At 45.0% G+C, this 14,932-nt stretch overlaps 2 protein-coding genes and 1 long non-coding RNA gene across 5 annotated transcripts in view; 1 reads left to right on the top strand and 2 right to left on the bottom strand.

Moving 5' to 3' along the window:
* RNF123 (ring finger protein 123) overlaps positions 1–1,115 on the bottom strand; it is a 97,393-nt gene extending 96,278 nt beyond the window's left edge. Inside the window, exon 1 of one of the 3 annotated variants that reach the window (XM_081185821.1) lies at positions 977–1,115. The gene's annotated coding sequence lies outside the window, so the exon portion shown is untranslated. Of the gene's footprint in view, positions 1–300; positions 459–570; positions 719–976 lie in introns of those variants that run through there. The other 2 variants (XM_081185822.1, XM_081185823.1) reach the window with 2 other exon arrangements.
* Positions 1,116–1,303: 188 nt separating this feature from the next.
* Positions 1,304–6,922, top strand: LOC308582621. Its single transcript, XR_014005773.1, has 2 exons — positions 1,304–1,406; positions 4,861–6,922. It is a non-coding gene; the product is annotated as an uncharacterized lncRNA (long non-coding RNA).
* Positions 6,923–7,024: 102 nt separating this feature from the next.
* Positions 7,025–13,456, bottom strand: LOC308582597 (epidermal differentiation-specific protein-like). The gene is made up of 3 exons (XM_081185901.1): positions 13,336–13,456; positions 10,980–11,132; positions 7,025–8,590 (listed from the first exon to the last, which is right to left on the bottom strand). Exon 3 carries the CDS (start codon positions 8,498–8,500, stop codon positions 7,508–7,510), a length of 993 nt encoding a protein of 330 aa, XP_081042027.1. The 5' UTR covers positions 8,501–8,590; positions 10,980–11,132; positions 13,336–13,456; the 3' UTR covers positions 7,025–7,507.
* Positions 13,457–14,932: the final 1,476 nt, after the last annotated feature.

The raw sequence follows: 14,932 nt of genomic DNA, 5'->3' as shown, positions 1-14,932 counted from the left end.
TGATCTGATCCCATGCACACTTACTTGTGAGGAAAGTCCAGTGAACTAAAGAGTGCTTACTTCAGAGTAAACCTAGCATAAGATAAGGCAGCAAAGATGCAAACCCTGAGCCTAGTACAATCAGGCTGCAGTCCCATAACACTCACCGGTGAGTATACCTCATTTAAATCAATGTGATTTCTGTGTAAGTGTATATAGGCTGGCGCTATGGTGACCACAGACTGCGCTGTCTGCTCAGAAGGACTCCCAGGTTAAGCAATGTGTGCATAGGATTAAAGGCTAGAACTCAGTGGGGTTTACGTTTGAGGCGGTACGCTTAAGCTCCCACTGACAACCTCCTCCGCGTAACTGAGGTTCCCCACGACACATCCGAGGGGAGATTGGCTCCCTCCCTCCCTCCGCATTCCTTTGGCGGAAACTTGAAATCAAACTGCTTCCCCACAGCCACCAGGGCTCCTCCGAGGTGGTGTCAGCGCTGCGCAGAGGGACGGTGCCGGGGACGGCAGGGAGGCACGCAAAGGCGGGAGAAAAGGGGCACGGAAGATGCGCGCGCGCGGCGGCTCGAGGCACCTGGCGGCAGCCGCTCCCTGCCTGGAAAAGGCCTCCCGACGAACCCACGCCAAGGGCAGCGATACCCGGCCAAGGACCGGCGCGGCGGCGGCCACGGCCACTCTGCGGGGCTGACCGCCGAGAGCTTCCCCGCGTGGCTGGAGGCTGCGAGGAGCGCCTTCCCTGAGTTGCCTTCCCTGAGCCGACGGGGCAGCCTGGAGCTCTTCTCGGGTCGGAGAGTTCGGCGCCGCGGCACTCTGCCCAAGCGGCTGACCCGGGCCTAGTCGCGGCCGCCGAGCCAGGCCTCTCGCAGGCGCCCCCCTTGGGCCCTCGCGCCCACCCCGGCCAGGGGCTCCCCGACCCCCGGAGCCCCGGCGAGACCCCTCCGCTCCTGCCTGCCTCTCTTTCCGCCGCTTTGACTCACCGCCGCCGCCACCCCACGCCTGGCTCGCCCAGCCCCGGCAGCGGCTCCTCACAACATCCGCCCTGCTACGGAGCGTCGGCAGGGACACACAAAGCGGAGGGTTCAACCGCAGCAGGAGAATTGGGGCGGATCTCGCGCCGCCTGTGCCGGCGCCGCCCCCGAGAGCCGGCGGCACAGGCGGCGGCGGCAGGCTGCTCTCCCCGCTCCCTGGGACTGTGGGACTGACTCTTGTTCAAATTCAGACATGCATCCTCTCCTCGTTTCCCCCTGCTCGTCTCTGCCTCCCGCATTCTCCCTCGCTGCCCCACTGCCCAGAGCCTCGCAGAGTTTCTTATATTCCGAGCACATACCCGCCGCTTCAGCTCCACCAGACTCCAACTGGGGTTTCCTGTTAATGACCGGTCCCCTCCCGCCCTTGGGTTTTACATGACAAGTACGTTTTATATTCCGCCTTTCTTCCGTAGGGTGCTTCCACATAGGGTCACCATAATGTAAACAGCTGGTTCACAAATCGTAAACAAGATGTGGACGACAGTTCTCGCTTAGAATTGTAGAGTTGGAGTGGGGAGGCACAAGGATCTTCTAGTCCAAGCATAGGCAAACTTGGCCCTCCAGATGCTTTGGGACTACAACTCCCATCATTCCTAGCTAAGAGGACCAGTGGTCAGGGATGGTGGGAGTTGTAGTCCGAAAACTTCTGGAGGGCTGAGTTTGCCTATGCCTGATCTAGTCCAACCCCCTGCAATGCGGGAATAATTTACCGGACGTGGGGCTCGGACCCACGACCCTGAGATTAATTTTTACCAATTTCCCTCCAGAAATCAGATGAAATGATGGGGCATGGGGATAGGCAAGCACCAATCCTACAATAAACATCATCTGGAAGCACCCTTAAGTACATTTTATATCCCAGCTTTCTTCAGTCATTGTGGAAGAAAGTACTATGGATTCCCAGCATCCAGGCATTAGTCAGACCCAAACTTGTTGATGGTTGCATCATGTGTCCTCAAATCTGCTTCACTAAAAAGGCAGTTTTCAATTACAGTGGTACCTCAGGTTACATACACTGCAGGTTACATACACTTCAGGTTACAGACTCCGCTAACCCAGAAATAATGCTTCAGGTTAAGAACTTTGCTTCAGGATGAGAACAGAAATCATGCTCCGGCGGTGCAGCAGCAGCAGGAGGCCCCATTAGCTAAAGTGGTGCTTCAGGTTAAGAACAGTTTCAGGTTAAGAATGGACCTCCGGAACGAATTAAGTACTTAACCCGAAGTACCACTGTAATTTGTTAGGAGGAGGACCTCAACTCAGTGGTATAGCATATGTTTTGCATACAGAAAGTCTGAAATTCAGTCCCCAGGATCTCTATATAAACTAGAAGAGACCAAATCCTGGAGAGATGCTGTCCATCACTGTGGATTTTTTAAAATTAATTTTTTTTACAGCTTTATTAACCTTATCACAGAAGCTATCAAAGCAGCATACAATAAGATAAAATAAGACTCTAACAAAAATAAACAATTTCTACAATTGTACATTTAATATCCCATAAAATGATTGTGTTACGCTTCAGGAAAAGACATCAGTAGCCATCTAAATATCAAGATGCTAGGCAACTGTCTAATTTCAGCTGGTAATGGATTTCTGTTTATTTATATACCAAATTAGATAGATCAGTGGTCTGACTCTGTATAAGGCAGCTTCCTATGTTCAGTTGCCTGTCAGTCCCTGGTATTGGTGATCCCTTTAGGGAGGGTCCAGAGCTCTAGTGACATTCCCACAGCCCCACCCCCACCCCCCGGGCAGAATTACCACTTGAGGATGCCACCAGCTAGCTACCATGTATGTAAAGGAAGTCTTGAAACCTGTGGCATTAGTTCTGGTTAAATGTGGTTAGAATTCAGCTGCTTGAGAAATACATCTGCAAAGCCAATAATGGCTCATTCAATTTAGAGGATAGTCACCTAAGTTCTACGATACCCAATGCCCTCCAGATGTTGTTGGACTACAGCCTTGTCTCAGCTTGTGTTAGCAATGATCAAGGAGGATGGGAGCTGTCCAGCAATGTCTGGAGGGAATTGCAGATGGATAAATCCATGCATTACTGTGCAGAATGGTATCAAATAGACTAATGGGCTTCAGCAGAAGATGCCTTCCGAGTTCTTAACAGAGTGACTCCAGCTTTTGGCTCTGGAGCTTTAAAAATGTATGCCCCTTTGGCTTTCCTTCTGATTTTATTAGACTCCCCACCAGGTTGCTGTTGTACTCTGTACTGTACTGTATGGAAACATCTAATTGCAGAATGAGATATAATCTCAACAGGAATAATATAAAAAAGGATCATGGCCTGTGAGCTGTCTTTTGGCACCTTTCCAAATCTCTCCCTATTAGTTTGTCTAATTTTTCCTGAGAAGTTGGAAGTTGATTTGTGTGTAGAAACACCCACACACCCACACCAAGTTGTTATATTTCACTGGCCACATACATATATAATTACCGTATTTTTCGCACCATAGGACGCACTTTTCCCGTCTTAAAAACTAAGGGGAAAAGTCTGTGCGTCCTATAGAGCGAATGCAGGGAGGAGGCAGGCAGGAAAAGCCCTCAAGAGCCCCACACAAGCTTCGCGCGGCTCTTGCGGGCTTTTCCCCAAGAGGGAGAAGGGACTGACGCCGCCAGTCAGTCCCTTCTCCCTCCTCTAGAAAAGCCTTGCACAACCTCTCCAGCCGGGGGGAGGCTTCGCAAGGCTAAAGAGGAAGCCAGGGCAGCGAGCGCGATGCATCCCGTTCGCTGCCCTGGCTTCCTCTTTAGACTTGCGCGCCTCTCCAGCGGGGGTGGTGGGGGTGGGAGGCTTCGCAAGGCTAAAGAGGAGCCAGGGCAGCGAGCGCGATCCATCCCGTTCACTGCCCTGGCTTCCTCTTTAGCCTTGCGTGCCTCTCCAGCCGCAAGAGATCTACCAGAGGTAGATCTTAACCCTTGCCTCACCTGGGAGCTTCTCTGGGCAGGAATTCCCTCAGCTTAAGTGAGGTGGGGGAAGTGTGGCAAGTAGGGGGGTACCTACCTAGACACTGAAGCCACATGTCTCTCAGATGAAAATTGGGAGTGGGCATTGTGTGAAGTGCTCTGATGGTGTTTCCTGCTTGGCAGGGGGTTGGACTCGATGGCCCTTGTGGTCTATTCCAATTCTATGATTCTATGATTCTAAGTGGCTGTGGATCTCCTGCTGCAGAACTGTAGGACTGTATAGAGTTGGGAGGGCCACCTGAGGGTCATCTAGCCCAGCCCCCTCACAATGTAGGAATCACAGCTAAAGAACGCCAGGCAGATGGTCCCCCAACCGCTGCTTAAAAGCCTCCAGTGGTGGAGACCCCAAACACCTTCCGAGGTCATAGAATTGCAAGGTTGGAAGGGAACCCCAGGAGTCATCTAGTCCAGCCCCGGTGGACAGCGGGCGCAATCCATCCCGTTGCACAAGACTAAAGATGCTGTGCAAGGCTAAAGAGGAAGCCAGGGCAGTGGGTGCCTGCCCTGGACTGCCTTGTCTTCTTCTTTAGCCGCGCTGGAGAGGTTTAGCTCCTGGCTGGAGAGGTTGCGCGGCTATGGATCCCGTGCGCTGTCTTGGCTTCTTTGCTCTTTGGGGCTGGTGGGGGAACCCGGGCTTCCCCCGCAGCCCCAAGAAGCTCTGGGAGAAGCAGACAGGCTGCGCACAGCCTGTCCGTTGCTCTTTGTGGCTGGGGGGAGGGATAATATTTTTTTCCTTGATTTCCCCCTCTAAAAACTAGGTGCGTCCTGTGGTCCGGTGCGTCCAATAGAGCGAAAAATACGGTAGTAAATAAAGGACTTTATTTCTCAGCTGCAATTCACTTAAAGTTTCTTGCTTGCAGGTGCCACCTGTCCTGCAATCCTGTCCAGAGCTCTCTGCCACTGAGGAGTGTGTTATCTCCATCTTGGTCTTTCTCCACCATTTTGAGCCCTTATAAAGCCTGCAGCACTCTCTTAGCAACGCTTTGGCTTTCTATATTTGTTGTTACAACCACCCTTACTCACTCACTCAATTTTTGATGGCCCCTGGCCTATACAAATGTGTATGAGTGGATTATGTTTGTGTAGAACATCATACATTGTTTGCTACATGGGTGTTTTTTTAGGGCAACTTTTATTGATACATTAAAACTATGTATATTTTATGCTCTATGTAAACTGAATGTTTTGACAAGTAATCTCTCTCTCTCTCTCTCTCTCTCTGTGTGTGTGTGTGTGTGTGTGTGTGTAATAATGACATATGAGGTCCTAATCTTATAGTACAATTATTAGAGAATGTGATGTTTGTATAGACTAACCTACATATTTAAATAAAGAAATTCCTTCCAGTAGCACATTAGAGACCAACTAAGTTTGTTATCGGTATGAGCTTTCGTGTGCATGCACACTTCTTCAGATACCGTGCATGCACATGAAAGCTCATACCAATAACAAACTTAGTTGGTGTCTAAGGTGCTACTGGAAGGATTTTTTTTATTTTGTTTTGACTACAGCAGACCAACACGGCTACCTACCAGTAACTACATATTTAAAAACACCCTAAAAATTGTCCATGTCTAATTTACAACCTCAGGGGCCACAGGAGATCCATCACCAATCCTTATTTTGCTGAAATAATACACTGTTATACAGTAAGAAGATTGCAATTAAATTTATCTCAGTCTAGGACAGGGTGAAATGAATTGAACTCTGCTTTCTCATTTTTCTATTATGCTCTGTACTACATAAAAAACAAAGCTGTAATATTTTAGATACTATACTCTGCTCTTGCATCTAACATGGCATTCATGCAAATATCAGGCATACTATCTCATTTACTAATAAGATTCATTTGATTTAAATGATGTTACAGAAACAAATTGTATTTTGAAGGAAGGTTCTAAAAGATCATTATAATACATGGTATATATTGGCAGGCAGAATCTAGCTTTAAGAAACTTGGGTAGAATATAAAAGTTATTGTCTGTCTGAATACTGGAATGAGCAAAGTGGACTAGTTTGAATTAGATGTAAAAGTGTGAGGCTATAATGCTATACATAATTAAATGGCAGGAAGCCTCATTAAACTCAGTGAGAGTTACTTCTGAGTATAGACTGCACTGTGAGTCATCTAATTATGTCATAACCTCTTGATGAGAGATGTGAAATATGTAGCCATCTAAACATTGCTGGACCACAACTCTCACCATTCCTGATCACTGCCAAACCTGGCTGGGGCTGATGGGTTTTGGTATTCAGTAACACCTGGAGGACCACATGTCAACACCCCCCCCCCCCGTTCTTCATCATGCAGCCCTGTCACCCCCTTCTTGCTGGCATTCTGTGAGCCATTTCCGAAGAGTATAATCACACGCGCATAGTTGTATTGAGATATTCACCAGTCTGGTTTAATAAGCAGAAAAGCATCCAAACAGTAGCTGGAGTCTAATACATGATGCAAAAATACAATGAAACAAAATTGGCAGAAGCATGTTCTCCAGAGTGCTTAAACATAGCAGTTAAGGAGGTGCGTATCTGCAACCATTCACCCTAGAAATCATTTTAAAAATCAGATAGGATTTAAGAAGCATAAATAGAACTGCAGACCATACAGAGTTGCTGTGGAGGCTTAATTGAGCATACAATGTATTTATTACCAACCTGTGTCCTAACAGCTACTTTCTGTTGGATTCTCTCTGTCGGATGTCTTTTGTCAGTGAAGTGAGACTATTTTCTAGTTCGTTGTACTAACTGTGGATTCCAGATTTCTTTGCTATATATTTTTATATGAATTACACAGTCCTCCTGTTATCAGTTTGCCCTTCAGTTCCTCTTCATCAGTCCCTCAAAACCAGCATTGTCTTGCCACTTTCAGGAATTTCATCTGGTATAGTGTCTTTAATGTCTGCAGTAATAGCAGATCAAGGAACATGCAAAAAAATTTTATTTAAGAATTTTTCCTTGTTCCAGATGCCAAGTACTTATCTTTCCATGGAAGAAGAAATGCAGTTCTCTATTTTTTTAAAAAAAGGTAATGTTTTCTTTCCTAGGACAGGTTACGTTCAACCAATCACAATGAACTAACACACACACACACAATTTCCCCACTCAGATACAAATATCTGCAAAATTAGAAGAGTGGGTTGGAAGTTTAAACTTCCATAAAAGTGCTGGGAAGGTGGGAAGCATACTGTAGACAATAAAATCCTAATTATTTTCTCTACATGCAAGTGGGTAAGGCAGGTGGGGCAGGGTAGAGGGAATGAACAGAGAAATGAGACAGTGAGAATAATGTTCCCATATATTCCGATATATTCAGTGCTGCTGTTAAAGTCTCGACACATTGCAATACTCCCCATTGTCCAGCCCCATCTCCCCATTTCTAGGTAATGGTCTTCCTCACAGGAAGGGAGAAATGCTCTTCTTGAATCTACAGCTGTTCATTTCAAAATGAAAGTGGGTTGTTGGCTGGCATGGTCATTTTGCTTTTGGTGATTACTGGTCCTCTGCTTAATTTTTCACTGATTTCATGCTGTATTTGGTGGTGATGTTGCGTCCTGACACACTACGATACTGCCCATTTTCCGTCCTTGATTTACCATTATTGGTGATGATCAGCTCCACAGGAACAGAGGCCGTGGCTACCTTCATGATCACCTGGATGTTCAATTCTGATTTTTTGGGGACCTTGGCTGGCATGGTCACCTCGATTTTGTTTACAGTAGTAAAAGAGTCAATTTTTCCTTTTTCTACTGTCAGGTTGGTGCTCGGATCTATGCTTAAATTGAAACTCTCATTTATTTGAAGGGTAGGGACTGCTAATTTGAAGCTGTGGCTTGTGAACATTTCATAGGTTCGACTGCTGGTGGTGGTGAATGTCTGCTCTGTTTCCGTGGTGTTGATACAATTTATCTCATCAATCATCACATCCCTCTCACTCTCCAAGTTCATGCGGTCCCATAAGATCCTGCTAGTGATAACAGGCCGGCCACTTTTAAGGGGATACACGTGGGAACACTTATCATGGAAATGATACAAAGGGCCATAGTTATCAAGCTTCGTTCCTTCTCGAGCTATATAGTACCAACCACCTCTCCTTGGATGTTCATAGAGGAGCCAGGCACCTTTCTGGACAATATGGGAAGACGCCTTGTCATTGAAATACCCATAACTTAGGTTGGTTTCCTCTTTTATCACTTTGCTTATCCCTTCATAGTTAGGGTGCTCATAAAGTGTGATCTGAGGATCTTCCAAGTCCTCAGTGACTAGTTGGATAGAAGAAATGTTATTACTTAACTGGATGTGCTTATGTTCTCCTTCTTCATATGCAAAACCCACACCTTTATAGTTGGGATCCCGGAAGACCAGCCAAGGTTGTCCAATCACCTTAAGGGAGGAAATGCAATCCCCAAAGTCTACAGAACGTAGGTCAGGAACATTGCAAGTGAATTCTTTCCTGAACCCCTCAAAGTTTTCCTCTTCATAAACAATAATTTTATTCATCTTTAGCTGTTTGGAGAGGGGGAAATGGGCAACTTTTCTGGATCTTTAGCAGGTCGAAGATGGAGAAGTTTTCCTCAACAGGAATTCAGTCTGCATGAGAGGAAAAACAGAGAAACACACCCTTAGAAGCACATGTAGCAGCATGTACACATTTGACAGCTGAATAGGGGGATGTTATTATTTATTTATTGACAATATTTTTTACACACTTTTCAGGGCACCCTCACAACATGGCCTACAAGGCTCTAAAAAAGGGGCGGCTAACCTTTTCTAACCTGAGTCACACATTGTCAGCTATCCATGCCACTGGTAGGTGTGCTCAAAATGAGTGTGGCTCACCTGCACACACCTCCCTCACAGACATTCAGATGGACAGGTAAGTACAGAGAGATGCAGGAACATGGGGCTGCTTGCAAAGGTTTCCAAAAACCAGATGTTCAAAGAGCAGGGGGCTGTTTGAAAGCCCTTTGTAAACAACTACTGCTTTTTAAACCTCCAATGTTCAGAAGTTTAAGGAACAACATGGGGCTGCTTGCAAAGGGCTTTCAAAGTACAAGACTTCAAGCATCAACTACTTGTCAAATTGGACCTGCCAGGTGTGGGGAGATTAAGATCCAACCTGCTCTGGCCAGAAAAGGTTCTCCTCCCCTGCTGCAGACAATACTGAACTAGATTGACCAATGAGCCTTGACTCAATGTAAAGCAACTTCCTATGTTCCTGTGGTTACTATGCTCTTATAAGCTTTCGGTGCCAACAGATTGAATCTGTGGCTGTGGATGCATTACCATTTACTCCAGCTCTACTGCGCAGCCACCATTGGCATTTGAAGCAGAGTATGCATGACATTAGCCACAATCCATATACATCCTGTAACTACTTGAGGAATACTGCTGTTTGGTGTGTTTTCCCTCAGAGTAGCTCCTATTTGGTTTTAAAATGTAAACTGCAGTTAATCTGAGGTACACAATGGAGACATCTGATACACAAGCGCAGATGACAGCACATGCGCAGATGACAGCTTAACTGAATACTTTGGAGGGGTTTTGCAGACATGGGGACAAATCAGATAATATGCACTGGATGACAAAATCGCTGCCCCCCCCCTCTGGTGTGTACACCACCATAAAAATATGTCATGAAACGCTGGGGTGGGGAGAATGACATTTTAGCCACTAATAGGTATTATTTGGCCTGTGCATTTGCTCATGCCTGCTTTATAGCTTTTTAAATTACAATTGAATCATGTTTTATTAGTATTGTACCCAGCTTTGGGATTAGTTTATAATAAAAAGTGGGAAACAAAACAAACTTTATGTATGCAGGCACAGAGCATGCAGACATTCTTAAACACACACACAGGCAGTCAAAAACATGCACTCATACACACATGCAGGAACACCGCATATTCTCTCTCGTACACAATTTCCTGCTCTTCTGCCCCATTATGGGGAAGAGAGAAGAAAAATCTTTCTTCTGCATTCTCAGAAGGGAAAGAGACAGCGTCCCACCCCACAAAGATGTCCTGTTGCCAGGTTAAAAGACTGCTTAAAGAATCAGTGTAGAAAACCAGCTTCTGCGTATGCTGCAGTGGGGCCCAGTTCTCTTTCCCATAGGAATCAACAAACACTTAGTTCAAATATTCTTTTGAAGGTCCTCATTTATGATCAGCCTGTTATGCTCCTAGCTATATGAAGGGGTTTCCTAAAGAGTTGCTGAGACAGATGCATTTATTTCATAATTCGTTTCATAAAATTTATGAAAACAGCTTGGTTGTAAAAAAACAAAAAACCCTCAAAGTGGTTTACGAAATAGGAAAGCTATTTATCCCAATGGGTGGGAAATTGCAACATTACATCTCTCTACCTCAGTTTTTAGCCACTGGGTCATGTTTTTGCCCTTTACAATCTGTCTCTGCTCTGTTCTGTGCTATAGACAGCCGAACCTTCTGGCATTTCTGCAAACCAAGAGAAACACATGAGTCGAGTCTCATGTTTCTGCATTTCAAACAACATAGAACTTGACATACATTCATGTAAGAGCATATATCCTGGGAAGAAGTGGGGAAAGTGAGAGATGTGAAGAAGGGTGGGAAGAGGGAAAGAGTATTGAAAAGATGAAATGAAGGGAAATGAAGGGAACAAGAGAATGGAGCTGAGGGAAGCTGAGGAAGAGAAAAGGAAGCGGACAGAGAACGTAACCAGAGGATAGGTAGACAGAAAGATGAAAACAAATAGGTGAAACATAGAGGGAAAGGCAGCAGGAGGATGCTGTGCTCTGGCAGCTCCAACTGCAACTTGGCCTACAGCTACCCCAGGACTTGTGCAGGTAACACTAAAATTATCATCATCATCATTAACATCACTGGTATAGCCTTAATTAATAAAAGTAAAACATTTATGTGCACATAGAGATAAACTCCCCATCCCACACTTTTTTGGCGGCGAGCTACAAGCCTATGCGAGAGATACTTGTACCCACCTTGTTGGGCGATCTGCACAAGCAGCCAGCCTTTCTTAGCAGCCTGGAGCTCTCAGGAGTCCTGCTAGGTTTATATAAGGCGGGCATGTAATAAACATGGAACCAATTAGGATGTTGTAAGGATTGCCTCTGCCTATAAACATTGCAGCCAGTCTGAAGAATGCAAGTAAAGGAAGAATTTCAGCACAGCCCAACCCACAAGCTGTCAAGAGACAAATCCTGGAGCCAGAATTTGACCGATTTATGAATTCAGTTTTCTTGCCAATCTGTATGGAAACCAACATGTGTGCAGCTCCGTTTGCTTTCAGACAGAGGCCGATACGTTTTTAAGTGCTGCGCACAGGCAGATTTTTTGCTCTGTTCCTCATCAGTGAAAGAAAGAAAGAAAGAAAGAAAGAAAGAAAGAAAGAAAGAAAGAAAGAAAGAAAGAAAGAAAGAAAAAGAAAGAAAGAAATTCCATCCTTCTAATTTCGCTTACAGTTGAGGATAATTGGGGAAGAAAAAGAACAGTACTGAGCTTACCATACTCTGCTATTTTGATGGACAGAGTTCAGCTGAGAGTTAACTCAGGGGTAGGCAACCTAAGGCCCGGGGGCCGGAGGTGGCCCAATTGCCTTCTCAATCCAGCCCGTGGAAGGTCCGGGAATCAGCGTGTTTTTACATGAGTAGAATGTGTGGTTTTATTTAACATGCATCTCTGGGTTATTTGTGGGGCATAGGAATTCATTCATTCCCCCCCCATATAGTCCAGCCCACCACATGGTCTGAGGGATGGTGGACTGGCCCACGGCTGAAAAAGGTTGCTGATCCCTGGGTTAAATCATCACTCTGCTGCTGCTTCCTTCCCACTGCCCTCTGATGAACAGTGGGAATTTCTAGGTACACACATGTCCACTAGATGTTTTTGACTGCAAGTCCCCGCAGCCCCAGCAAGCATGGACTTGCTGGAGTCGAAAAACATCTGGAGGGCAACAATTTGCCGCCCACAATAAAAGAAAATGAGGAAAATGACAGTAGCTGGTTACATACTTGGTATACGTGCCAGAAGCAATGAAGCTAGCTGCACAATTCTGCCAGCCAAAAACGTTTTGTCAACACGTGAGGACAATCCTTTCCTGGACCGATTGTGCTTCTACTTCCAACCCATGTGGATTCTATAAATTGTGGGCATTTCTCTCACACACATAGCTACAGGCTGTTTATTTATTTGTTTATTTTTCTGCACTCATGTCCCATTATTCTTCCAATGAACATGTATGGTTCTTGACCATCCCCATTTTATCCTCACACCAACTGTGCGAGATAGATTAGGCTGAGAGATAGTGACTACCTTAAGGGCACCTAGTCTAGTTCATGACTGAGAGGGGATTTGATTCTGGTTCTTCCCAGCTCTAGTCCAGCACTCTAAACCAGGGGCCAGCAACCTTTTTCAGCTGTAGGCTGGTCCACTGTCCCTCAGACCATGTGGTTGGCTGGACTCTATTTTTTTGGGGGGGGGTGAACGAATTCCTATGCCCCACAAATAACCCAGAGATGCATTTTAAATAAAAGCACACATTCTACTCATGTAAAAACACACGGATTCCCAGACCGTCCGCAGGCTGGATTGAGAAGGTGATTGAGCCACATCCGGCCCCCGGGCCGCCTACCCCTGCTCTAAACACACCACTGGCTCCCCTCCCCACAAACTTTCTGCTTTCTTACTTGAAGAGAAGGCCACAATATTCAGAGGGGGGAGGGGTTTCACTGAGCTAAACCTCTGGTTACTCCCATTCCTGAAATTCTGTTTGTGGAATTCATTCAGGGTCTAGACATTGGGTCACCTGAAATTTCCCACAGCATCAAACCCATTTTGGAGAAACATCACGAGTGCCACCCAGTGGGGTTGCAGATTTGCAGCTTTTTTTATTGGACTTCGAAAGGCTGTTCACATAAGAAAACAATTTTTACTATATTCCAGAAAGTTTCAACATTTTGAAACATTTTGCAAATCAATGTCATGCACTGTACCTTTCAAATAATAATATTTTAGAGTAACTTAACAATAAATAACCAGTCATTTCTAATATTTCTAATAGTATGCCAATAAATTTGAATTACTGAGCAACTCCAAAAAAACATGCAAGCTCTCTGATTAGTTCACATCACAGCTCCAGCATTTATTTGAGAATATACCTGCACTGATATTGGACTTCATGGGCATTTTCCTTGAAATCTGTAGTTATAATCTGTCTGAGTATTCTAACCAACACCCATTTCCATTCCTTCTCTGTCAATTCTTGTCAAATATTTTAGCCCTTTTTTATAAATGTTCCAGTCTTGTTATCCAATTTAATAATTATAATATAGGCCTTACCAATTAAACCCTTATCTTGTTCTGATGCTAATAATATTTCAAATTCTGTTTCCGCTCTCAAAGGTCCACATTTCCTTAATAAACAATATGGTGCTTCTCTTATTTGAAAGTACTGATACAACTGCAGAGAAAATCAGTCAAGGTATTAATAATTTTTACATAGTATTTAAACCCGCTGCCTAGTTGTTGTTGTTTTTTATTCAGTCTAGTTCTGCTTTATACAAAGATGTAAGATCACTGAGCATGTCGCCTGCATGTGAGATGATTTCATTGTAAAATAAGGAAGTATGAGGAGACAAAAGCAAGGTAAATTTATTCTTTAACTTATACCAAACCGATACACTGGTAAAAACATAAGAGTCATAGAATTGTAGACTTGAAAGGGACTCTGAGGGCCATCCAGCCGAAGAAACATTCTAAAAATCCTTTTTAACTTCTCTTGCAAGCCTGAGTTAATTCTGAGCTTTGGCCCACCTGACTTTTCCCACTGTTGCAACTGTTGACTACTCATGTATCCTTCGTAATTTCTCCTTTCTTCCATTTCTTATACCTGAAGCTCATCTGAAAGCTCCTTATGCAGTCACACCAGTTTTTTTGGAATGGTGCCTTCAATATTTTACCTTTAAGAAACTCCTATCCATCTTGAACTTCCTTCTCTTTGAGTATATTTTACCATTGGATGTCACACAGTAGTCCCTTCAGGTTTTTGAAATCAGTCTTCCTAAAGTCCAGAGTGCGTGTCCGACTACACTCAGCTTTCCTTTGCCTCTGTATCATGAAACAGAGGAGGACATGATCACTTCCTCCCAGGTTTCCCTGTACTTTCACTTTATTGATCAGTTCCTCCCTTTTGGTGAGGACCAGGTCCAAGAGAGATGACCCCCCCCCCTTGTTGCTTCTTCTACCTTCTGGGAAATGAAATTGAGGCAATGGAGGAACTTGTTTGACCTTACATCATTGGCAGAGTTTGAGTTCCAGCAGATATTGGGGTAGTTGAAGTTTCCCATGACAACTGTATCCCATCTTTTTGAATGTCTGGCAATATGATCTAGGAAGACATTATGCAAGTCCTCAGTAAGGTCACTGTTGTTTCCCTCTCCTACAATATTTACCCAGATGCTCTCAATCTGCCATGCTCCAAGTCATGGACCTCTTCACAAGTGTACACATCCTTTACTTATAATGCTACTCCTCCCCCCTTCCTGTTTGATCTTTTCCTTTTGAACAGGTTGTCCTCTCAATTTCTACATTCTAGTCATGAGTCTTATCCCACCAGGTTTCAATAATGCCTGTTAAGTCACATTCGCAGGCCAGGCCCCGTGGTGTGCCATTTTGTCACCCCCCTCAAGGATGACACCCGGGGTGAGCCACACACCCCGTACCCCCCTTCCTACGCTCCTGCAAGCAGGTACTCCTGCTATCTCTTCAGCTGGACGCCATGAATCACTTCCTAAGGCCATAACTAAGGGGAAATGAAGGCACCTGTGTTTCAGTTGTGTAATTCTAATTGAAAGCTGTTTTAGTGTCTTGCTGCCGTCCGCTGAGCACAATTGCAACATTCCATAAGCACGCTGGGGCTGTCTCTTTTATGATGGAT

The sequence above is a fragment of the Podarcis bocagei genome (genome assembly GCF_964188305.1).
Source record: "Podarcis bocagei genome assembly, chromosome: 2".
Taxonomy (NCBI): Eukaryota; Metazoa; Chordata; class Lepidosauria; order Squamata; family Lacertidae; genus Podarcis; species Podarcis bocagei.
This window is presented reverse-complemented; position numbering and strand designations above follow the sequence as displayed.